This window comes from Thrips palmi, unplaced genomic scaffold, assembly GCF_012932325.1.
Source record: "Thrips palmi isolate BJ-2018 unplaced genomic scaffold, TpBJ-2018v1 HiC_scaffold_15, whole genome shotgun sequence".
NCBI classification, from domain to species: Eukaryota; Metazoa; Arthropoda; class Insecta; order Thysanoptera; family Thripidae; genus Thrips; species Thrips palmi.
Window position 1 is genome coordinate 10098870 of NW_023144624.1, and position 24109 is coordinate 10122978.

Here is a 24109-nt window from a genome sequence, read left to right on the forward strand (position 1 = left end):
GGATTTTGGGCGCGTGTTGGACCAGCGGGCGCATCGCCTGCAGCCGCGCTAAGCTCCCCTCCCCGAGACTGCCGAGACGTCGTCCTTTTTCACGGCCGTGTTGTGCAGGCACGATGCAGCGCATGCAGCGCAATGAATGCAAAACAAAGAGGAAAACCGACATCGCATCGCGCAATGTGACCTGGAGCGGAATCGAACCCGCGCCCGCTCTGCGTCGCTCTGCGTCGCTCTGCGTCGCTCTGCGTGTGGTCTTCTCTCTTTTTCGTCTTTCTTGCTTTACCTATCTGGGCATGCGGCATTGATGCATGCATGTGCGAGCTGCACTTCCTCTGCAGGCAAAGCCGGGCCGGCAACAATGGCGAGTTGATGCGCGCTGCAAGCCTTTGGCCTGCCCTTCCTCTCCCTTCCCCAATCTCTTTGAGGCGAGGCGGCCAAGGGACCAGCCAACATCCACTTAAAGCACTTTCGCCGCTTCCACTTTTGGAGTTTGCAACAAGAAATCCCTTTGCGCCGCGCGCCGCGCGGACAGTTTGGGCGAGGCGGCGGCGTAGCTAGGCCCGGCGGCGTAGCTAGGCCCGGCGGCGTAGCTAGGCCCGGCGGCGTAGCAAGGCCCGGCGGCGTAGCAAGGCCCGGTGGCGTAGCTAGGCCCGGCGGCGTAGCAAGGCCCGGCGGCGTAGCAAGGCCCGGTGGCGTAGCTAGGCCCGGCGGCGTAGCAAGGCCCGGCGGCGTAGCTAGGCCCGGCGGCGTAGCTAGGCCCGGCGGCGTAGCAAGGCCCGGCGGCGTAGCAAGGCCCGGCGGCGTAAGCTAGGCCCGGCTAGGCGTAGCTAGCTTCGGGCCACGCCCGGACTTTTTCGGGGCGCGGCCCCGAGTGACGGGCTGGACCGTTCCCAGGCGCCCATCGCAAACACCCTAAAAAAAGGAAGAAAAGGAAAAGCCACTGGCAGGTCGTGGCCGGCTCTTCGGACAGTGTGGTGGACGAACGGCAGAAAGACAACGGCGGGGTGGACTGTGGACCAGGCTTCCCCACTGCCATCGCTCACATTGCTCATTTCGCAAGCACGCCATTACACAGGCATCCCTCGCGTTCTGCGAGCTCTTCGAGTCCGTGGGTGGCGCCCGCCCCGCCACGCCCCGCCCCGCCACGCCCCGCCCCGCCACGCCCCGCCTGAGTCACGTGGCTGAGCACGCCGCGGGCTCATTCCGAGCCGCTCTCTGTCACTCTCGCACCGCTGCGGGGCTGCGGGGCTGCGGGACGCCCCACGAGTGCGAGAGAGATAGAGCGACGGGCCCGCCGCGGCCGCCCGCCCATTGTGGCCCCGGGGATGGATGTGGCGGCGGCGCCACCGCGACTGATCCAAAGTAGTTGTTTGTGACAAACGCACCTGTGGCTGCCTTGCCTGGCTGATTTCGTGTCTCTGTCTCTCTCGCACTCGTGGGGCGTTCCGTAGGGGTGCGAGAGAGACAGAGCGACGAGGCGCTGTTTGGAATGAGCTGGCCGTTGTTGTGTCTCCGCTCCGCGCGCGCCGCGCCCCAATGCGACCCGACCCGACCCGACCCGCGTGAGGCGGGCTGTTTGTCCCATTACGACACCCCCACCCCCCGACGACGACGGCGGCTGCGACGCCCGGGTTTCCTCCGCGCGCCAAAAGTTTGCCAGCTGCTCATGAACCGACCATACGGGCCTCAAAGCACACTGTGTGCATGCCGCCGCGTGCCGCCGAGCGCCACGCTCAGTCGTTGTTGGGCTTTTGATAATTTGCACGCCCCGGCATGGCGCGGCGCGGCGGGGCGTGGCGTGGCGCGGCGTGGCCGGGGGTTGCGCGGCGCGGGCTGCCTACGTGCCGGGGGCGCCTCGGGGCCCCTCACAGTCACACTCACGCGCCGCCAAAGCTTATGTTCTCACGGAGTCTTGGCGCGCCGCGGGGTCGGCCCGGCCCAGCGCCACATCGGGGCCCTGGGCGTAGCTACGCGCAGCTACGCGCGATCCCAGCGGGTTTCGCTGCAATAGCGCAGAACGCACGCGCACCGTCGCCAAATTTCGACCGTGTGTGTGTGTGTGTGTGTGTGTGTGTGTGTGTGTGTGTGTGTGCGTGTGTGTGTGTGTGTGCGCGCGCGCGCGCGCCACGACGCCTACATTCACACTCGTGGTGCGCGGGGCTGGCGCGAGGGCGGGCGGGTTCCCCGGGGAAAGAGTAGCGCCGGGAGCACCGAAGGCGTTTGCAGAACGAGACGGGAATGAACTTGGGCCGCTCTGCTCTTTTTCTCGAGTCAATTTTTTTTTTTTTTTGCTGTTTGGGGTTGGTAACAAGATTCTCGTCGAAACGCGTGGGCGGCGCTGTCCTCGGCATTCTGAACCGCAGCGTGATTAGACGCGGCAAGTTAGAAAGCAGCAGCCCGCGGGCAGCGGGGAGGGGGAGGGGAGGGGCGGCCGCAGACCGCGAGAAAAAGGGTAAGTGTGACCACACAGAAATGTGTCAGTCCTTGCGGTGGCGGGGCCCCGCGGCCGCGCCGACTGACACGCTAGTTATCGGCAGAGAGTCTCGGTTGGCAGCCCTGCAGGGTTGTGTCTCCATCCCGCTTTGGTCCCCTCCTCGGGCCGCAAGCAGAGTAGAAATCAAACGCCTCTACTCTGAACGTGAAACAAAACAAGTGTTTCTGGGAGCTGCACGTTCTTCTGTTGTTCCCGTGCGTTGAGGTCTCCCTGGTTTGTTCAAACGTATCTGCCTGTCCGTTTGAAAACAGTTACGTGTCTTTTTCTGGCGCCACTGTTTGAACCATGCAGCACGCATCTTCCTTCTTCCTCCAAAAAAAGGGGTATCTCCTGTACTTATTCCATTTTTCTCGATAAGGTCCATAGCTTTTGTTTTTAAACGCCCTTTTAGAACCTTGTAACAAAGATCGTACGGGACGTTTCGATTTTTTTCGATAAGAATCCATTGCGAGAGATAAAGACAACAACCCTGAATACAAACTGCGTCGTGTCCAAAAATTGCCTTTCATTTGGCTGCCGTTCGCCTGCTCTTCGGCTGCTATTTGGCTTTCATTCGGCTGCTATTTGTCTTTCATTTGCCCGTCATTTGACGGCCTTCCCTTTTGACGTGCCCTTCGAGAGGCAGCCATTAGGTGGGCCTGCTGCAGCCTCCAGCCGGCTGAACAAACCCGCCGCGTCGCCGCGTCTCCGCGCGCCGCTGGTCCGCCGGTTTGACTAACTTGATCCCGGCGTGGGGCGGGGCGTGGCGGCGCGGGGTGGGTGGCGGCTGGGCCGTAACCTGAGATGCAGCAGACTAGATGAAAGCAGTCGTACGTCGGGCGGGGCGGGGCGGGGCGAGGCGGGGCGAGGCTTGGAGCGCGAAGCGCGATTCGAGCACAGTGTAGCGTCGGCCTTGTTTACCTGGCAAGCGTCGCCAACTTGTGATATAATCGTGTTTCTGCGCTTGACTCGAGTTCCCGCTGTCAAAGGGCTTCACTTCGGCTCAGCGGCCTATTGGAATGGCATCAACAGCAACAACAACAACATCGCCGTCTTTCAGCCGCCGCGATGAAGAAGAGCAAGCGCGACTAACGGTCGCGTCGCCCGCGAGGGGTCGGCAACTCATATATTACTTCGTACGCGGTGGCTATATTACCCGTATATTACCTGTATATTACCATATATTACTTGCATATTACCACAATTTCGCCTCTATAATACCCCTATATTACTATATATTACTTTGTATTACTTTATATTACACATATATTACACATATATTACCTATATTACTGGTAATATACGTATACTCCCTCGTACACGGCCAAGGGAAGTTGCCGACCCCTCGGTCGCCCGCCACCCCTTGTCGTTGTTGTTGTTATTGTTGTTGTTGTTGTTGTTGTTGTTGTTTGTGCAGTCCAGCTTGTGTGAATTAATTGGGCCGGACAACTGTTGTGTGCCACGCTCGCTCCATTACGCTAATTGAAAGAGCCTGCAATTAACAGACCGAATGCACCCCAGAGTTCCGGTTCCGGACGACCCGCGGCTAGCCCTGTGCTGGCCCTGGCCCTGCCGCCATCGATCGGTGGTCGGTCCGGCAAAAAAGGTATCCCGCACCTCAACGAAACTCGATCGCGTCGTGCAAAGACAGCGGGCTTCGCCGCGCTTGCCGACTATGCCAGATTTCGGAAGGCGGAGGGCTTATCGAAAGAGCACGCCGTCGACTCCCCGTGCTGGCCCCGTGCTCCCGTACTTGTTGCCCAACACAACAACAGCGTTGGATCCGTGTAGTGCTCCAAGTGGCTGGGGAGCGCCGAGTGAGGCGCCCGGAGTGAGGGCGGGCAGGGCAAGCCAGGGCCAAGCCAGGGCCAAGCCCGGCGCTTTGGCGAAAGGCTCCAAGTTTAGCTTCCGGTTGGTTTCAGAGGAACAGCTAACTTTTGCCGCACGGCTGGTGAGCCGGCGGGTGGCTCTCTCCCTCCCCCACCCTCCGCGGCACACACTTCGTGAAACAAAACAAGTTTTTTTGGGGGGGCTGCCGTTCTTTTGTTTTTTTCCGTGCGTTGAGGTCTCCCTGGTGCGTTAAAACGTATCTGCCTGTCCGTTCGAAAACAGTTACGTGTCTTCTTCTGGCGCCACTGTTTGAACCATGCAGCACGCATCTTCCTTCTTCCTCCAAAAAACGGGTATCTCCTGTAGTTATTCCATTTTTCTCGATCAAGGTCCATAGTTTTTGTTTTAAACGCCCTTTTAAAACCCTTTGGGGGGCTTATCATTTGACCTACCTAAAGTAACCGACAAAAGTAGCCCGACCTATTTTTTGACCGACCTGAATAAAAAATTGAAAAAAAAATTGAATAAAAATATTCGCATTTTTGACCGACCTAGACTTGACCGACCTGAAAAAAAAAATTGAAAAAAAAATTGAAAAAAAATTTTCGCGTTTTTGACCGACCTAGACTTGACCGACCTAAATAAAAAAATTGAATAAAAATATTCGCATTTTTGACCGACCTAGACTTGACCGACTTATAAAAAAATTTGAATAAAAAATTAAATAAAAATATTGACCGACCCAGACTTGACCTACCTAAAAAAAAACCTTGAATAAAAGAATTCAATAAAATATTCGCATTAGTGACCGACTTGAATTAAAGAATTCCTAGAGAGCGGGGGGGGTTTTGGCGCACTTGACGCCGTTGCCTCCGTCGAGCCCGTCGAGGCCGCCGTCGAGGCCGCCGTCGAGGCCGCCGTCGAGGCCGCCGTCGAGGCCACCGTCGAGGTCGCCGTCGAGGCCGCCGTCGAGGCCGCCGTCGAGGCCGCCGTCGGGGCCGCCGTCGAGGCCGGTCCTCGCTGTGCTCCAGGGCGTCCCGAATTGTCTTGATCCCCGGAACGTCGCTCGTCGGGGGCCAAAGGCGTCCGTCACTTCTTCCGGAAACGCCGCGAATCCGCATGTTAGCCTTCGGCGGGGGGGGGCCCCCGGCCGGGAGGAGGCCGCGCAGAACGAGCGTGATGACGGCGCCAGTTTCGACCACCGTGGGGCAGGGCGTGTCGTTGATGAGGACGTCGATGACGGGGGACCGTCTCCAGGGTGCACGGCGGCGCAAGCGACGAGGGGTCGGCGTGCAGCGGGGCGATGACGGAGTCGCCGGGGTAGGTCCGCGCCGCGCCGCGCCCCTAGCGGCGGTCGCGGCGGTACCGGGGGTTCGTTCCCCTTGGGGTTTCTGACATCTCCCCGACGATCGTCACGGTGGCCGTTACGGCGATTGTCGCGGTGGTCGTCGCCTCGGCGGCCCTTTTTCGTCGCGGCGGTCTCGGCGTGCCGGACAGTCCCGGCCAATGTGGCCCACCTCCTGGCACCAAGTCGGTCAATAATGCGAATATTTTTATTGAATTCTTTTTTTCAATTTTTTTATTAGGGAGGTCAAGTCTGGGTCGGGCAATATTTTTATTGAATTTTTTTATTCAATTCTTTTATAATGTCGGTCAAGTCTAGGGCGGTCAAAAAGGGGGGAAATTCAACAGGTATAAGGTCCCGTCAGATATAATCCCATCAGGTATAATGTTCTTTAGGATAATTGGCAACACCATAATTTTTCAACAGGTATAATAGATTTACTTTTAGTTTCATCAGGGATAATTTGCATGAAGTATAATTCCCATCAGGGATAAATTTTATTTTTTAAATTTTTTTTATATTTTTCATTAATTCAGCTCTGAGGAGCGATATACTGTGGGGAAAAGTGACACCTTGCCAGGGGGGTGCATTCAAAAGCAAAGCAATAGTGGAACCTTGGCCAAGGAGGGAGACATACCAGGGGTTTGGGAAGAAGAAAAGAAATCAGAACTGACACTTGTTGTTTTTCACTATGTAGGCAACTGTAAATCGCGACACTAACATAGAATAACAAGTGAAGTACAAGTATTGGTATTGAAGGCTTGCAGCTTCAAACAGTGTGCTCAAAATGTTTCGGGAGGGGGTGAAAGACCAACAGCTGCCTACCAGAGGGTTTTCTCAGGACGGACGGAAAATGTACTGTCAATAAGGATCCATACTGCAGCTGGAAAAATTTGTGTATTATGCCTGATGGGAATTATATTTGGGGTTATTTTGATGACATTATCCCTGAGGAATTATATGTGAAGAGAATTATATCTTATGCTACGCTTGCATTTTTTGTATATTATCGTTTATCTGTTAGAATTATACCTGAGGAGATTTCGTGTAAATCAACAAAATTATTTATGCTTTTATATCTGATGAAAATTATGCTTGATGAATTATCCCTGATGGGACCTTATACCTGATAAAGACTACTCGGTCAAAAACGCGAATTTTTTTATTCAATTTTTTTATTCAATTTTTTTATTCAGGTCGGTCAAATCTAGGTCGGTAAAAAATGAAAATATTTTTATTCAATTTTTTTATTAAATTTTTTTATTCGGTCGGTCAAGTCTAGGTCGGTCAAAAATGCAAATTTTTTTATTAAATTTTTTTATTCAATTTTTTATTCAGGTCGGTCAAAAAATAGGTCGGTCTACTTTTTGTCGGTCTACTTAGGTAGGTCAAATGATCGCCCCGGGCCCTTTGTAACAAAGATCGTACGGTAACTTCGTTTTTTCGATAAAACCATTGCGAGAGATAAGACAACAACCCTGAATACAAACTGCGTCGTGTCCAAAAATTCCCTTTTCTTTTGGGCTGCCGTTCGCCTGCTCTTCGGCTGCTATTTGGCTTTCATTCGGCTGCTTTTTGTCTTTCATTTGCCCGTCTTTTGACGGCCTTCCCTTTTGACGTCCCCCTTCGAGAGGCAGCCTTTAGGTGGTGGGCCTGCTGCAGCCTCCAGCCGGCTGAAAAAACCCGCCGCGTCGCCGCGTCGCCGCGTCTCCGCGCGCCGCTGGTCCCCCGGGTTTGACTAACTTGATCCCGGCGTGGGGCGGGGCGTGGCGGCACGGGGTGGGTGGCGGCTGGGCCGTAACCTGAGATGCAGCAGACTAAATAAAAGCAGTCGTACGCCCGGGGGGGGGCGGGGCGGGGCGGGGCGAGGCGAGGCCTGGAGCGCGAAGCGCGAATCGAGCACAGTGTAGCGTCGGCCTTGTTTACCTGGCAAGCGTCCCCAAACTTGTGATATAATCGTGTTTCTGCGCTTGACTCGAGTTCCCGCTGTCAAAGGGCTTCACTTCGGCTCAGCAGCCTATTGGAATGGCATCAACAGCAGCAGAAACAAAAACACGCCGTCTTTCAGCGCCCCCGGAAAAGAAGAGCAAGCGCGACTAACGGTCGCGTCGCCCGCCACCCCTTGTCTTTTTTGTTGTTGTTGTTGTTGTTGTTGTTGTTGTTTGTGCAGTCCAGTTTGTGTAAATTTAAATTTGGGGCCGGACAACTGTTGTGTGCCACGCTCGCTCCATTACGCTAATTGAAAGAGCCTGCAATTAACAGACCGAATGCACCCCAGAGTTCCGGTTCCGGACGACCCGCGGCTAGCCCGGGCTCGCCCTGGCCCTGCCGCCATCGATCGGTGGTCGGTCCGGAAAAAAAGGTATCCCCCCACCTCAACGAAACTCGATCGCGTCGTGCAAAGACGGGGGCTTCGCCGCGCTTCGCCGACTACTATGCCAGATTTCGGAATGCGGAGGCTTATCGAAAGAGCACGCCGTCGACTCCCCGTGCTGGCCCCGTGCTCCGTACTTGTTCCCCAAACCAACAACAGCTTTGGGATCCGTGTAGTGCTCCAAGTGGCTGGGGAGCGCCGAGTGAGGCGCCCGTAGTGGGGGCGGGCAGGGCAAGCCAGGGCCAAGCCAGGGCCAAGCCCGGCGCTTTGGCGAAAGGCTCCAAGTTTGCTTCCGGTTGGTTTCAGAGGAACAGCTAACTTTTGCCGCACGGCTGGTGAGCCGGCGGGTGGCTCTCTCCCTACCCCACCCCCCCCCCCCACGGCACACACTTCGGCACCACCCGAGGCGGGCAGGCAGCGCCCCGAACCACCCGAACGCCACACTGCTATCATTTCGCGCAGTCGGACGCTTACACAACAAAAGCCGGCAACTTCGGTTCCGCTGGTTCCCCCTGGTTCCGCTCGACGCCGCGCGAGGGCGCTAGAAGGCGCCAGCGCTGCCGAGGGCGCCGTGCCAGAGGAGCCAGAGGGCGCCGCCGTGAGGCGGACCGGCGGGACGTGGTGGTGCCTTGATAGATTAGGCATGCTTGTCCCTATCGAGTGCTATCGAGCTATCGAACTGGAGCGCTGCCCATCGAGAGGCCGTAAGTAGGATGGATGGAGACAGCGGCCGGGCCGGGCGGGCCGAGGGCGGGCCAAACGGATGTACTGGATCGGGCTTTGCCTGGCTTCGCGCTTCGCCTGGGTTTGGCACAAAACGCTATCGGGGGTAAAAACGAGGGAAGCGCTGGCTCCCAGCTTCCAGCCCCGCGCGCTCCACTGCCGAGGGGAGGGGGCGGCAGAGCGGCAGAGCGCGGCAGCCAGCGAGGCCACATTGATAAGAGCGACGAGATTAGAGGCGGGGGAGTAAAAGCGAGGCAGCGCCAACAAATTTGGGGAATTCCGCGCAAGTTGTTGCAGTAGTTAGGCTGAAGTGTGACCGCGGTGATGGGCTGCCGCCTCGGGCCGCCTCGGGCATTGGGGGGGGCTTCGGGCTCACTCCGCGCGCCGCCTCGTCGCTCTCTCCTCCCCTCTCTCTCGCACCTGTGCGCAACGTCCCATGGGCGCGAGAGAGACAGAGAGTCGAAAGTGGCCTCACAGACCGCCGCCTGGAGGCCAGGCTAGGGCTGCTGATGCGGTTGCCTACCCTCCCGGGGCTGCCGCGCCGCCGCGCCGTGCAAGGCGTGGCGTGGTGCGGCGAGCGGGGTACGTGCACAGTGCAGTGCAGTGCCACGGCATCTCCGAGTTGGACCAAGTTTCCAATAAGTGCGGCCTGATAAATCGGACCGCACAGTGAGTTGGTTGTTGCGTCGCCCAGACCTGCCGCGAGTGCTCTCGGACTGGGTTCGATCGGGTTCGATCGCAGCGGGCCGCGTCACGCTCTGCCATCAGCCTAATTGTTTTCTTTTTTCCGTCTGCCCGCAGGCGGGAGGTTTTTCTTCCCGGAGACGCCGCTGCAGCCACAGCCACAGCCGCGGTTCATCCCGTTCCAGCAGACGGCGGACGACCAGCAGTTCCAGGCAGGCTTCTTCCACCAGCAACCGCCGCCGCCGCCGCAGCCTCCACAGCAGCCCTTCTCGCCCTTCCGCTCCGCGGCGCCCGACTACCATGGCGACTTCATCCAGTCGCAGCAGCAGCAGGTACGTCATGACGTTCTGGCGGCACACCCCAGGCACATCGGCGAGCCTCGCAGCCTCGCGCTGACCGCCTGGTTGCCCTTGTTGCAGATCGGGCAGTCGCAGGGCCTGCGCCAACAGCAGCCACAGCAGCAGCAGCAATCCGAGCTGAGCCCCTTCCAGCGGGTGCCCCAGTTCCAGCAGTTCCAGCAGCAGTTCCCCGCCACGGCGCCGCAGCAGTTCAGCCCCTTCGCCTTCCAGTCGGCGGCGCCGCCGTCGGCCCCCGCCGCGCCGCGCCCCCAGGTGACGCCCGTGCAGTCGCGGCTGCAGCCCAGCCAGTCCGGCGGCCAGCCCAGCGGGCCCACGTCCTTCGTGCAGCCCTTCACGCCCACCACCATTCGGCCGCCCGCCGGCACGCTGGGCGCGCTGCGGGGCCGCCGACCGACGCCCCTGGCGGAGACGACGGGGCTTGGCGCCACGGGCCCGCAGCGTTTCCTGGACCAGGTGGGCTTCAGCTCGCCCACGCTGCCGCCCACGCTGCTCAACTTCCCCAGGGACGACCTGAGGGCGACCTCCGACTTCGCCACCTCCGAGCGCCAGCAGCAGGGCCTTGACGTGCAGCAGCAACAGCGGTGGAGGCAGCCGGTCGCCTTCCCACAGGACGGCGCCGAGGACTTCTCCCCTGCCGTCCCCGACCAGCACCTCGAGGTGGAGTACCCGACGACGGCGAGGCCCCGGCCGTCCGCACTGCGCCCCGTGACGCCCGCCACGCCGCCGGCCACCGTGCCCACCACGACCACCACGCCGGCGCCGCAGCCCACCACGTACCGCGCGCCGAACCGGGGGAACGACCGCCGCATCCAGGCGCTGCTGCGGCGCAAGCCCACCGCCCGGCCGCAGCCCGTCATCCGCGGGGGGCAGCCACCCGCTGCGTCGCCCGCACAACCCGCCCGCCGCCCCTCGTCCGCGGAAGAGGCAGATGCGACCCCGAGGCCCGCGCCGACCGCGCCGCCCGCGCGCATCCGCGGCCGGATCACTCCGGCACCGCGGCCCTCGACGCCGGAGCCTTTCTTGGAGGAGGAAGAGGAGGAGTACGAAGACCTGAGCGTGCCTTCGCCTTCGCCATCACCGGTGCCAGCACGCAAGCCGACCGTGCGGCCCCGCATCACGAGGCCGCCGCCGCCGCCACCCGCCACTCGCCGCCCCACCGCCGCCACTGCTGAGCACAGCCGCGCGCCCGCTGTGTCCTCTTCGGGCATCCGCGCGCACCACCCCGGGCCCAGCTTCAGCTCCTTCAGATCGTCCACCACTCCTCAACCTCACGAGGAGGACGAGGAGTTCGATTACGAGGAGGAGGAAGAAGAGGGTGCGGACGACGTGGACGATGGCGCGGGGCACCCCTACGTCGAGTCCACGTCCTTCAGGTCCACGCCCAGCACTGCCGTGGCCGAGGACCACACGGCGCGCGCGGACCACCACGTGGAGAAGTACGACGTGGTGGCCATGCGGCCGCAGCACGCGCACGGCCAGGACTTCAAGGGCTTCGTGGACAGCGCGTCCATCGACGCCGACGGCCCCGTGCGCGACGACAAAGCAGGCGGCGTTACGGTGCACTCGAGCGTGTCCATGAAGAGGGGCCAGGATGTCGCCAAGGATGAGATGGTGGTGTCGGTGGTGACCACCAAGAGCGTCACCCACGAGGCGCCGACCACGCTGCCGCCTAACCACCGGGACGACGGCAGGGAGGCCAGCCAGGTGCAGATCGGCGCCCCACCCGCCAGCAGCGCCGCCGATGACGTCAAGGCCACCAGGGTGGCCCCGACGGCCGAGCAGGCCAACGCCACGGAGAGCTGGGTCATTGTGGCGTCCGTGCAGACGAGCCGCAGCGTGTCCGGCGCGCGGTTCATCCCGCACAGCGCCGTCACCCAGGACGAGCACCCGCTGCAGTCGCTGCAGCAGCAGGACGAGACCACCACGGCGGCCGCCAGCACCGCCAGCACCCCCACATCCACGGCCTCCGCCACCCCACCGCCGGCGAGCAGCCCCGAGCCCGGCGCGCAGGCCGCCACGCCCAAGGCCATCTCCACCGAGAGCATCATCGACAAGCTGGACCGCGTGCAGTCCGAGCTGTCGAGCGGTTTCCTCTCCGGCAGCTTCCGCGACTCCAAGATCGCCGTCGACGTTCTGCCCGACGTGATGCCGCCCACCAGCACCACATCCACCTCGACCAGCACGACGACCACCACGACTTCCACCACGACTTCCACCACGACCACGACGACGGAGGCCCCCACGACCACGCTGCCGCCCAAGCCGCCCACCGTGCCCGTCGTCATCAAGAAGTTCAATCCGTCGAACCGGCGCACCACGACGACGCGGCCGCACCCCGCCCTCAGCAGCACCCTCAAGCCGTACGGCAACCACGTGGCGTCCACCACCCCCAAGCCCAGCAAGAACCTGGCGTCGCTCTTCGACTCGATCAAGTTCGACGACCTGACGCCCGGGCTGCTGCCGGCTGGGTTCAAGCCGCGAAACGCCAAGCCCAGGACGACGACGACGACAGGCAAACCGTTCCGCTTCGAGGACCTGCTGCCGCCGGGCTACAAGCTGACCAACGACACGGAGACAGTGCAGACGCCGCCTCCGGTCCTGGCCGGCGAGGTGAGCACCAGCACGGCTGCCGCCCCCACGCAGCGCTCCAAGAGCCTCGAGTCGCTGCTCAGCAAAATCAAGTTCGAGGATGTGTCCGCGCTGCTGCCGAAGGGTTACAAGCCGCCGGCCACCACCAGCGAGGCCCCCAGCACCATCCCCGCCTCGACCGCCGCCATCACCACCACCACCACTCCCGGCCCCGCCCCTTCCAGCACGGCTAAGCCGGCGCCGAAGACCAGCGGGCTGGAGGGCCTGCTCAGCAAAATCAAATTCGACGATCCGACTTCGCTGCTTCCCAAGGGGTACAAGCCGCCAGCCAGCCCTGAGCCAGCCTCGCCGACGGAGCCTTCCACCCCCTCTGCGTCGTCCTCCACGGCCGCGCCCAAGAAGTCCTCGGCCCTGGAAGCCATTCTCAGCAAAGTCAAGTTCGAGGACCCTTCAGCTCTGCTGCCCAAGGGCTACAAACCGTCCACGGCCGCCTCCACCGAGGCCCCGCGGCAGGAAACGACGGAGAAGAAGCTCAGCATCACCAAGGTAAGATCGCTGGCCTTGAATTTCGCAAACATTTTGTTTTACTGTGGCGTTTTTTGAACCGTGACCCTCACCTTGTTCCAGGAGGTGGACATCAGCGCCTTCCTGCCGCCGGGCTTCAAGCTGAGCACCGCGGCGCCAAGCTCCACGGAGAGGACGTCGTCGCCGTCCTCGGCCTTGGAGTCCCTCATCGGCAAGGTGCACGTGGCCGACGTCGCCAGCCTGCTCCCTCCGGGCTTCAACGCGTCCGCCGGCACCGAGTCGTCGTCCAGCTCCTCGTCGACGGCACCCGATGCGACGCCGTCCTCGGCGCCGAAGCTGGTCTTCCCCAGCCGACCTGGCACTGGCACTCGCAAGCCCCTGGTCAAGGCCACGTCGCCGAGGCCAATCGTCACGCCGGCCACGCCAACCATCCGGAAGGGGGCGCCGACGAGGTGAGTTATCAAAGCGCTTGCCCCCGTCACCCTGGTGCGTTGCTTCGGCCGCCACCGTCACCGACTTGCCTTTCTGATTCCAGAGCGACCACTGTGTTCACCGGCTGGCCCACCCCGTCAACCACCCCAGTGTCGCCGGAAGTCCTTCTGGAGAGGGCGAGACAGTTGGCCGCCAACGCCACCACGTCGACCACCACTACCACCACGACCACCACGACAACCACCACCACCACCACGCCGCGGCCCACCACGCCCGGTGTGTGCGTGGACACGTGCGACCTGGCGGCCTCCATCAAGTTGGTGGGCGGCGCCAAGTGGGTGCCCGAGCTGCTGGACCACAACACCCAGGAGTGGCAGAACCTGGCTAACGAGGTGTACGACGAGGTGAGGGCGAGGGGCGTGGCGCGTGGCACGGCGTGGTGGGGCAAGCTGCAGGGCTGCAGGCTGCTGCAGCATGTCCGATCTATTGTAGTCACGTGGGCTGCAAGTTTTGTTTTCTTGACTCTTTCCCCTTTGCCTTACTGACAGCATTTTCAATGTTTGCAGCTTGATGCGGTCTACAGTAGCTCGGATGAACTCAGCCGCTGGTATAAAAAGATCCGAATTGAATCTTTCAGGTATGTTGCTCGCGTCTTATACTTAAAACCTGAGTACCATCCCTCTGTTCTCAGCCCTGAGATAACATGTTTTTATGTCGTTTTTTCAGCGAGGGAAGCATTGTTGTGGACTACGTCGTAGAGCTGACGGATATAGCGCAGGAAATCGACACGCGTGAAATAAAGCAGCTCTTCCACGAGGCGCTGCAGACCCAGCTGCAGACCCAGCTGCCCCCCGTCAACAACAGCAACTTGTCCCTCGCGGACGACAGTGAGGGCGGTGAGGGCAGCGACGGCTGGGGCGACAACGGGGACGTCATAGCCGCAGCCGCCGTGGACAGGAAGGCGGCCATGTGGAAGCTGGGCAACTTTATTTTGGATCCCACCTACACAGACTTTTACGGTTTGTTTCAGAAAATGTTATTTCATTTGATTCATATTTTCGGATGAAAGATAGAATATGGCAAAAATGTGCTGGGACTTTTGCGAGTCACTTTCTGCATATGATAGTTTTTAATTTTTGCTGTTTCATTTAACCTATGATCTCTTGGTTCCCCAGTTGTGCCTCCACTGAACATTCCAACGGTTGGCTACTCGGATGAGGATGTTTTCTTGCCCCAATGGGCAATCGCAGGAATTGTGATTGGTTTAGCTTCCCTTCTCTTTGTTATCATCTTTGGAGTGACAGTGGTAAGTATTCATGACCAAAAAAATGTTTTAAAATATTGTTTTATTTACACTTTTCATAGATTCATTGTTTTACAAACATTGCTCATTTTGTACATCACATTGTTCTTATTTTCAATAGCTTGTTAACCGTCATAAAAACTCAAAGAAGCAACCTACTCCTCTTACCGAAGATATGCTGAATGAGTTGAATAAAAATCATATGGGTGGATTAGAAAATTACGGAGCCGACGATTTATACAATATGGAGGATGTATGGAACGATAGACCATATGATAAACCACCAAAGAAGGTAGGCAACCTTTTTATTATTTATTTTCAACTAAAATTTTAATGCCTAAATTTTATTTTAAAATTTATTTACTGATAATTTTTTTGTTTTTTCAGCGCTCATCTGGTTCCATTCAAGAGAACTCTATGTCCAATCTGTATGACAGTTGGCGGTCCGAGTGGAACGGCTATTATTACAATGCATATTACGGCAACAATGGTTCAAGCCACTCAGGCTACTCTCGAAGACGTTCAGATTATGACACAAATTTCTGAGACTGGGCTTGAGTCCATTGTGATCTTACATTCACTCTGGGCTCTTGATGACTGAAATTATTCCACTTCTACTTAAGATGAGTTGATGTGTATTAGATGGTGCAGCAATGGAAACCTTCTCAAATACGGACGTTCATAGCAAAATTTTCAACAGTTTGCCTTTAAATCACAATTCATTTATGGGTATTTAAGGTAGAGTTATGCAGGTCTGTTTGTGGTGTGGACCATAGAAAGATAATGTAATATTTTGTCACTAAGTGAACAAAGAAAAGAAAGAAATTTTCCTACTGGCGAAAGTATTTTGTGCTTAAATGAATCTTTTGACATTTGTAATTATTTCCTTCTCTAGCTCTTACAATGTTTTGAACTGAAAGTACCATTTAGGTGAAAAGGAAAAGTATTTATGGACCAGATACAAATTATTTTTGAAGATTTTGAGGGTTTTAAAAACAAATTTTTGTGTAAAACTCACCATCAAGAAAGCCAATTGAACTGCTTGTACTGTTCATCAGCAAGCTTTTGGCTAAGGCCAAGTGATTTTAATGTTAAGTTACTGTTTGTGTTTTTTTACTTGTGTTGTTGTTTTTCTTGTGCATTTCTATATTTTGCTCAAACAATTTGATGAATGCCATAAATGTTCAAGCGATAAGAATATTAGTGTGTTTCGGTCATGCAGTTGCAGTTTGAAATCAAAGCTGTACACTGCACACCAGGTGTATCACTGCACTTTGCTGGTTATGTGTTAAGTGATTACTTATGGTAACTACATGTGATTGTCGAAAAAAAAAATCGGTTTGCATGTTGGTATGTGCATATTCCTTACATCTTGTAATAAGCTGATTCAATGGTCACTTTAGCTAGCCAACGTATTATCAAGGTGTGCGTCAGAAAATGTACCATAGCTCTGGCCTGTTGAACAAATATACTCTAGTCAAACAGCCAGCTATAAATGACATAAGCCCCACAATTGCAAAAGGCGTTTATCTAATTATCTAAGAATGTAAACACATATCATGAAATTGATTTTATAATGATCCTGCTTTTGCAAGATGGCAGATTATTTAGTTCTGTAAAACAGAAATTTGATTCCATGATGATTCACAGGGTAAAATTATATTGTCAGAAATCTTCTGTTCCTATCTTTAATTGACGAAATAGGGATCAGCTCGTGTATAAGAAATTCTCTAGCAGGTGTTTTGTGCTTGACCCCTAGGATTAATCACTCCTCTTTCGTGTACGGCAGTACCAGACTTTGTAAAAAGTATGAAGAAGGAGAAGTGGGCTAGTAAAACACTCTGATAAGAGCAAATGATTAATTTTGTGGAATCAGTTATAGCTATTGGTTGAAGCATTCTGTTTTTATATTGTTTTTTCTTTTTGTTTCTTTTTTTTTTCACATAATTACTCTACATTCCTCATACCTTTAAAATAATGCTACTTAGTGTTAACATTTTTACTGGAGGACAGATCCGTGGCCTGATCCAAGGTCAGACTGCAGTGAATATGTTAAAAAGCTTCCCTTCCATTCAGTGTTTACATTTTTGATTCTTAATGTAATGGTGTATACTGTTTTCCCCGTTCAATGTCTCTTAATTTTGACTCTGTAGTGACTTCTTGCCGGCGTACAAGCCAGCGTCCTAGACTACAAAGTGGCGTAAATATATATTTTAACAACTAAGAACACGCATTGATTTCATCTCCATTCTCACTCATGGCTATAGGACTCTAGGGAGGCCTAGACAGCTGGCGCCGTCTACAGCTTTTTGGTTTGATGCCGGGTTTCAAGCGTTCGACAGAAGAGACGGGCTTTATCGCAGATCCACTCGATTTCAGTAGCTTGCCGCCAAATCCCGGGCATATGTGAGGGCAAGATAAAGGGGCAAGCGTGCGACACTTGCCGGCGTTGTCCCCGGAGTTGTCAGGGGTCCGCTCTCCCACTGCAGCCAACGGCCACCGCACCGCGCACCACCGCGATTGTGGCTGTATAACGCTGCGATAGCGACAGGCACCCAGTACACGTCGCTCTCTTGCACGTACGGGGACTTCCCTATAGGTGCAAGAGAGACAGAGCGACGATAACGACTCTCGGAATCAGTGCACAGCTCGATTCGCCTCTCTAATCACGTCGCGTGGAATTGTTTTCCGATCCTGGTACAGGCACACTCGCTGTCTTCACTCACCGAAATCCTCTTAATTATAGTTAGGGAGGTAACATAAAATAAGCCAAAGTCACCTTTACGATCTTTTATTAACAAAAAAAAGGAGCCTCGTGAACACGAAAATCTCCTGCAGTTAAAAAATACTGTTTTGTACCCGACTCCTTTGATTATTTCTCCTCTTTCCGGGTACGGCAATATCAGTCAATGTAAAAAAATTATAAAAGTGAGTTTGTACTTGTAAAATACACTAACATGGAACATGAATAACTTTGTGGAACAAGTTGTAGCTAGAATTATTGGTTCAAGACTTACACTTTTCATTCTTGAGTAATCGTATACAAAGTTTCGACCCGTTCAATGTCTCTTCTCAAAGTGGCGGAAATATTTATTTTAACAACTAGGAACACGCATCGATTTCGCTCTACTCTCGCACACGCACGCACACACACACACACACACACACAAACACTCAGAGTTGACGAGCACAGCGCGTCGATCACTTGTTCTTCTTGCTGCGCAGCTTCTTGTCCTCCTTGTCCACGACGGCGGCCTTGCGGCCGCAGCAGCACCGGCACAGGGCGCGCAGCAGCAGAGCCAGCAGCACCAGGGGGGCCAGCACCACGGCCAGCACGTCCAGCAGCAGCACCTGGTACAGCTTGAGGCGCACGGACGCCGAGCGGAGGTGCTTGCCGCCGTGTTGGATCACGTGCTCCACCCAAAACACGGCCAGGTCGGCGGGCCTCATGGGCTTGGAGCGGAACAGCCGCGACAGGCGCGCCGCCGCTTCCCTGTAACTGCAGCAACAAGCACGTCACCACTCCGCCCAAATAAAAATGACACGCCATGCTGATGAGGATGGGCCTGCTTGCTTACCTGGGACTAGCGAGGACTTTGGCAATCGCTGCGCCGAGTTTCTCCTCCGACAAGTCCGTGTAGCTGACGTACTCGCAGAAGCCCTTGTTGAAGGCGCTCTTCATGTTGAACTCCTGGTCGGCGAAGGTGGGAATGCCCACCAGAGGCACCGAGTTGTACACGGACTCTTGTGTGCTGAGCAGGCCGCCGTGGGTCACGAACAGGCGCAGGTTTGGGTGAGCTGCGGGAGCAAAATGTCAAGTCAAATGCCAAAGTCCGATTCCGTGGCAAGACCAGAGCGCCTGCGAACCCCAGGGTAGGCAACATACCGCTGCTGCGCGCGGCGGGCTGCCTACCGCCGGTCGTCGGGCTGACGCGTTCTGAGCTCCACAGTCTCCAAAGTCACTAAACAGGACTTGAATCGAGCGTGTGACCCCACCAATGGATTCCGCGTTCGGAGAGCGATCCATTGGTGGGGTCAAAGGTTCGCTTCGAGTCCTATTTAGCGACTCTGGAGCTCGAAACGCGTCCGGGACTTAAACCGCCCGCACCGGTCTTCCGGCCCACCGTGCTGTGAGTGCTGTGGCTGTCTTTGAGCTCACCCAGGATGTCGGCCTGCGGCGCCCACTTGACGATGCGGATGTTGGCGGACGCGTTGGCGGGCGCGGGGCCGTCCCATTTCATGAGGACGCGCTGCTTGAGGGCGCCCAGCGCGTTGAAGATGGCCGTCGTCTTCTCCGCGGGCACGTACTCCATGATGAGGTTGGAGCCCATGCTGAAGTACACCACGCCCTCCTTGGCCTCGTCCATGTAGGTCTGCAGGTCCTGCAACCACACAAGCAGCGGGCCTCGGTCAGCGCCGTGCGCGCATCAGCCGCACCAGCACCCCGCCGAGCTGGCGAGCGGGCGAGGTGGCCGTCGTGCACCGGAACCCACCTTGGGCAGGGGCCTGGCCTTGTCCGGGATGTGCATGCCGCCGATCTCCACGACGCCCGGCACCATAGGGACCGGCGACGACAGCGAGAAGTGGTTGTTGATCAAGGTGAGGGCCAGCTTGTCGTACAGCAAGTCCGTGAGGGGAGGCGCGTCAGGGAAGAACTCCGTCACCACCTCCTGCTGGAGGGGCAGCTGGTACATCAGGTAGAGGGTGCGCATGAACGTGGACGACCTGGAAGGATTCGGGCCATTATTGGATGCACTGTGAGAAAAGGTACATGCGTCGCGCTTGCTTACAGAGTGTTGAGCAGCCTCTCCTTGAAGTCCATGTCGTCCGTGAAGCCCAGGAAGGCGTTGGGCTGCCAGGACGGGTTCATGGGGTTGCCCATGATTTCGTTGACCATCGGAGACAGTCCGAATGGATTTAGCGCCACGACGGGGGCGTTGAACTTGTGTCCCAAGGCCACCATGGCCTCCTGCAGGAAGAAGGCCTCGGTGATGACGACGTCGAACTTCTGTCCCGGCTTGTTGATCTCGGCCTTGAACGCTGGGTGCTTCAGGGTCGCCCTAAGCAGCTGAGGCCCCCAGCTTATAAAACCGAAAAAGTCCACGAAGAAGTTGTTCTTGTTGGTCAGGAACTTGATCACGCTTTTTTCTGCAAGTGACCAATATCAAACTTAGTTTTTCGAGGAAAATGGTCAGTACTCTGCATCATCGTCGTGACCCTCACGTGGGTCTGCTTACTCTTGTAGGCCTCGACCTCGGCGTCCTGCACCGAGACGATGACGTGGTTCTTGGTGGGCAGCAGCTTGTTGTCCTTCTCGGTGGGTGTGACGAACGTGATCTCGTGGCCGCGCTCCGCCAGCGCCCTCGACAGCCCCGTGAACACGATGAGGTGGCTGGGCGCGGGCATGGAGATGACCACCAGGATGCGGGCGGCCTCGGCGCCGCGCGGCGTGGCGCCGGGTGCACCGAGACACAGCACCACCGCGATGAGGCAGAGCCACCGCCACTGCGGCAGAAAGCAGGTACTGTGAAACACCTCGGGCCACACCACCCGCCGATTGGGTGGCCTAGCTTCCAGGCGGACACCCGCCCGCAGCCCGCTGGAATGGCCCCGGGCAAGTCAAGCCCAACTAATGAGCGCGTCAGTGCCGAGCCGACTGCCCGTGGCGCCTCGTCATCGTCCGAGCAATTCAAAAGAATCGTTTCGCCACTATGTCTCTGTCGCACTCACGCGGCTGTTTCTACGGGTGCGAGAGAGACAGAGCGAGAAATCGATCTACTGATTCGCTCGGCAGAAGGCGGGCTGACTCTATGCAGCCTCCCCACTTCCTTTCATTGCACCTTCAACGGTCACGAGGTACAAAGGAGAGTTAAAGCACACTGACTCTAACCCTCAATCCGGCGTAAAGTGTCGCATGTCCTTCCAGTGTGTGGAGGGGCGTCATCTGCTAAAATCCTCCAAACCTACGTACTGATTTGGTAGGTCAACGAACCCAGGTCACGCGTGACGTCACACGCCCATTCCCCCAAAGAGTTTGGAAGTTCCCTATCATGAAACCAGAGAAGCGCGACGCCAAGCCAATCTCTGGGCTGCTCTGGGCGTACGTGACGGCAAGATAGCAGGGCGAGCGGGCAACACTCACCAGCGTCCTCTCCGGTGTCGTCGCCATGGTGCTGCGTTTATGAGGTACGTCTGTCGAGTGCCGCCGCGTCCAGTCTTGTAATTGAAGTTATATAATGTAGGAGCCGGCAAGCTGGCCGGTCGCTATCTTTAGAGACACTGTCACAGACTTTCTATCACTGCAGCGGGAAAGGGCACAACAACTGGGCGGGAGCTGCGTCAGAAACGTGCAAACGTCCAACGTCCAACCTCGGCGCCGGGCCGGGTACTGGTGGCAGTTGTCAACAACAACGAAAGCGTAGACCAGTCCGGTCTGGGTCTGTGCTTCAGCTGTGCTGGTTGGGACCACGAGACCCACGCCGCTTGCCTCTCTCAAGGTCACGCGTAAGTGTCTGGCTGGATTGGCCGCGACCACAGCCCCCCCTTCCCCCCACTCCTCTTTGCCCGCTCTGCCACTGAAAGTGGGAGAAAACTAATTGTGGTGGGGGAAGGAGTTTTAGGTGCAAGAGAGATGGCTATTCTTGCACTCTTTTGAGCCGATGCCGGCCTTTTGCATCTTGTAACTGATGATGCAATCAAATGAAATAAAAAAATTTAAGACATGTACCAAATTTTAGGCAGCTCCTGAGCATTAGTACCAGTTGATAGGGCAACACAAGCGTGTAAGAGTACAAGAATGGATTGAATGGGCAGAGTCTTAAACTATCACACTCTCCATCGAAACTTTTTCTGGAATCATGTTTTGTTTCAGTTTTGGGTTTACTTTGTCTTAAAGGTATCAGTTTTGAATGTATCTTTTGTTGGAATAATATTTTTTTAAGGAGTTAAAGAAACACAAAAATACATATCCTTAAAATGTTTTATTTATTTATTTACCTTTTGTAGTAGTTGCTAACCAAACACCACACTACTCGTTACCTGTAAATTACATCTGATGTGAACGTACACAAGATGTTCATATAATCCAATAATTGACTTTTCACTGCCACTTGTTTAGAGAGGCAGTCATCATACAGGGTCCTAGTTGTCTCTACTCAACAGGTCTAAACATTCATTAGCACATTTAATGATATGAGAATCAAAGCAATTAATATGCCCCACGAGTCAAAACAAATCTTTATACACAATGAAAATAAGTGTTCCCCATGGACTACTCCACTCAAGAAACGACAAATATTTGATTTGACAAAATATGCTACTAAAATACACAAAAGCAGTATCTCCTACTTCATATTGTGGAGTGTCAAAAGCATTTTCATAACTAACACTACTCCCTTACTAGACCATAAATTTAAGGCATAGTTTCCCACTTCAAATTAATTTTTTCATTATGCTGACCACGAAATTATGGAGAGGCGTGTGTCATCAGAGTCACAAGCGTTATGTTAGTTTTAGTAATAGGGACATGGAATGCACTATGAAAATGTTATGCAGTGCTGTAATAGTCAGAGTAAATGCAGATGCAACACTCAATGTTATAAAGGTTATTGAACTTCTTCACACCTAAACATACTATGTCCATTCACAGCATTGATTGTGTGTGCTTATATGTATCACACCTGGAAGAAAAAGTTAAACATTTTGTTTAGGATCTTTGCTTTGCAATGTTAGTGTTAAATTTGCAGTATCCATAATTTTCCCTATTACTGAACTTTTTAGATGTGGTTCGACATGTCTAGAAAATACTTGAATCAGAATTCAATATTCTAACTAAACAAAAAAGCTTAAGAGACCTGCAATGAAAAATACTAAAATTTTCTTAAAATTAATTTTGTTTCAATATTGATTTCTTACTCTTTGATTAATATGGGGCATGCATTATACATTTACAGTTAAAAATGCTTGCACTTAATTCTGTGTTGTGACATTGTGTCAGTCTTCAATTTTCAGAACTGTGTCAATGGACTACTAACAAAATTAATTCAGTGGCAGCTTCAAAAACACACAGAGGAAATATTTTAAAATCTATATCAGTAGGCTTGAGATAGATTATGTTCTAGATTGTGGTACCTCACATGAGGCATTCTCATATGCACACACAATCTTATTGCATCTTAACAAGTGTAATGTTGGAGTAAACAAAGCACAGGTTTGATTTGAAGATCAGTGCTAAACCTACGCTAGTGTAGAGATTGGCATTGTTTGTGAGTAACATACTACCTAAGATGATTCATAAAACTAACTCAGCCTGCTGAAAAAAAGAGACGAGAAAAATGAAAAGATGGTTTTACACAGGTAATAATGTTTTCATTAATATGTGGCAGGTCATCCCTAGCTTGTGCACCACATCTACATAATAAAACCTGTGGCTTACAAAACAAAAAAAAATATTGTGGAAAATATACTTTTAAAAATAATATAAGAATCTTTACACTTTGTGTACAATTAAAGAATTTATGTACTTTAAGCTTAACAATAAAGTGCTCCCTAAAGCTGTCAGTAAGCTGACCCATTTGGAATTGTTGAAATCCATGTTTACCACAAGAGCAGTTGTTAGGGTTATGATGGTGGTTGTGGCGCCTGTGGTAGTCATGTGTTGGATAGCAAGTGTCCTGTCCCTTCCACAGGGCCATGTTGTGTCCATGTGCTTCTTGTGAATGGGCATGGTGTGTTCCTTCTATCTGTAAAAACCCAGACAAGAGGCGAGATGTTAAGACACGACCTTCAGAGTTGCACATCCAAATCAGTGGGAAGGGAACCTCACAGTTGTACTGTAATGGCTATCTAATCATGAAAAAGAAGGGAAGAAAGTTCATAAGGATAGTCAAAAACTAGTAGCCAACTATTTGGTTCCCTTCAGAGAAGCACCTAATTTGCACATAGAATGTTTGCGTTTAAAAACATTAAGCATTACTTGAGAGTACAGTCAGATTCAAAAGTTTTCCACTGTTACTTAAGTTAAATATAATTTGTTGTGTGTGTCGCTTGTACATGATCAATGCAAGGAAAACTTGTGTCCCTGTCTGTACTTTGTTAATTTGTTACAACATGAAATGAGTGATGAGAATTCATCATCAAATGTCTTGCTAAGAACACTTCAGCTGGTAAAAAACCTATCCACATTTTTCAATTATTGATAATCAGCCTGAAATCACTCAAAGTTTTAAAGCTGAAGTGACCTTGGCAAGATAAACACTGCTGTAAGTGGACTGTCTAAAACATGAAAACAATAAGAAAGCGATGACAGTGGCAAATAATGTTATTGCATATCAAGGCACATGCCTAGGTTCTTAAGTTACTAAATAAAGGTGTTGGAACTGTCCTGCCTGTATGTTGCACACAGTATTAGTGTAATGCCAGGGTAAGATTTATCAGTATTAAAACAATAAGTAATCCAGGTAAGTGTTAAAACAAA

General features: G+C 54.3%; 4 protein-coding genes and 1 long non-coding RNA gene across 5 annotated transcripts in view; 3 read left to right on the top strand and 2 right to left on the bottom strand.

Moving 5' to 3' along the window:
- LOC117641203 (gamma-gliadin-like) overlaps positions 1-10348 on the top strand; it is a 110341-nt gene extending 99993 nt beyond the window's left edge. The window contains exons 2-4 of the mRNA XM_034378350.1: positions 9544-9758; positions 9846-10238; positions 10289-10348. Coding sequence (XP_034234241.1) covers positions 9544-9758; positions 9846-10238; positions 10289-10348 — 668 coding nt within the window. The remainder of the gene's footprint in view (positions 1-9543; positions 9759-9845; positions 10239-10288) is intronic.
- An 889-nt stretch (positions 10349-11237) lies between these two features.
- On the top strand, positions 11238-16858 carry LOC117641489 (mucin-2-like). Its single transcript, XM_034378856.1, has 8 exons — positions 11238-12920; positions 13002-13351; positions 13435-13735; positions 13898-13968; positions 14058-14350; positions 14507-14637; positions 14756-14926; positions 15022-16858. The coding sequence occupies exons 1-8, from the start codon at positions 11238-11240 to the stop codon at positions 15178-15180; spliced, it is 3159 nt and encodes a 1052-aa protein (XP_034234747.1). The 3' UTR covers positions 15181-16858.
- Positions 16859-17409: 551 nt separating this feature from the next.
- LOC117641491 (UDP-glucuronosyltransferase-like) lies at positions 17410-21077 on the bottom strand. Its single transcript, XM_034378863.1, has 7 exons — positions 20777-21077; positions 19872-20139; positions 19425-19782; positions 19128-19359; positions 18794-19016; positions 18213-18432; positions 17410-18133 (listed from the first exon to the last, which is right to left on the bottom strand). The coding sequence occupies exons 1-7, from the start codon at positions 20801-20803 to the stop codon at positions 17836-17838; spliced, it is 1626 nt and encodes a 541-aa protein (XP_034234754.1). The 5' UTR covers positions 20804-21077; the 3' UTR covers positions 17410-17835.
- On the top strand, positions 20688-21613 carry LOC117641493. Its single transcript, XR_004587486.1, has 2 exons — positions 20688-20820; positions 20940-21613. It is a non-coding gene; the product is annotated as an uncharacterized LOC117641493 (long non-coding RNA).
- LOC117641490 (heterogeneous nuclear ribonucleoprotein L) overlaps positions 21602-24109 on the bottom strand; it is an 81447-nt gene continuing 78939 nt past the window's right edge. The window contains exon 15 of the mRNA XM_034378858.1: positions 21602-23375. The gene's annotated coding sequence lies outside the window, so the exon portion shown is untranslated. The remainder of the gene's footprint in view (positions 23376-24109) is intronic.

Excerpts from the sequence above, each read along its gene's own strand:
- LOC117641491 (XM_034378863.1), bottom strand. The coding sequence starts at position 20,803 with ATGGCGACGACACCGGAGAGGACGCTG. Across the intron at positions 19,017-19,127 it reads AGGCCAGGCCCCTGCCCAAG|GACCTGCAGACCTACATGGA; the intron begins GTGGGTTCCGGT and ends GTGTGGTTGCAG. Across the intron at positions 18,433-18,793 it reads GCCGCAGGCCGACATCCTGG|CTCACCCAAACCTGCGCCTG; the intron begins GTGAGCTCAAAG and ends TTGCTCCCGCAG.
- LOC117641489 (XM_034378856.1), top strand. The coding sequence starts at position 11,238 with ATGCGGCCGCAGCACGCGCACGGCCAGGACTTCAAGGGCTTCGTGGAC. Across the intron at positions 13,352-13,434 it reads CGGAAGGGGGCGCCGACGAG|AGCGACCACTGTGTTCACCG; the intron begins GTGAGTTATCAA and ends TTCTGATTCCAG. Across the intron at positions 14,351-14,506 it reads CACCTACACAGACTTTTACG|TTGTGCCTCCACTGAACATT; the intron begins GTTTGTTTCAGA and ends TTGGTTCCCCAG.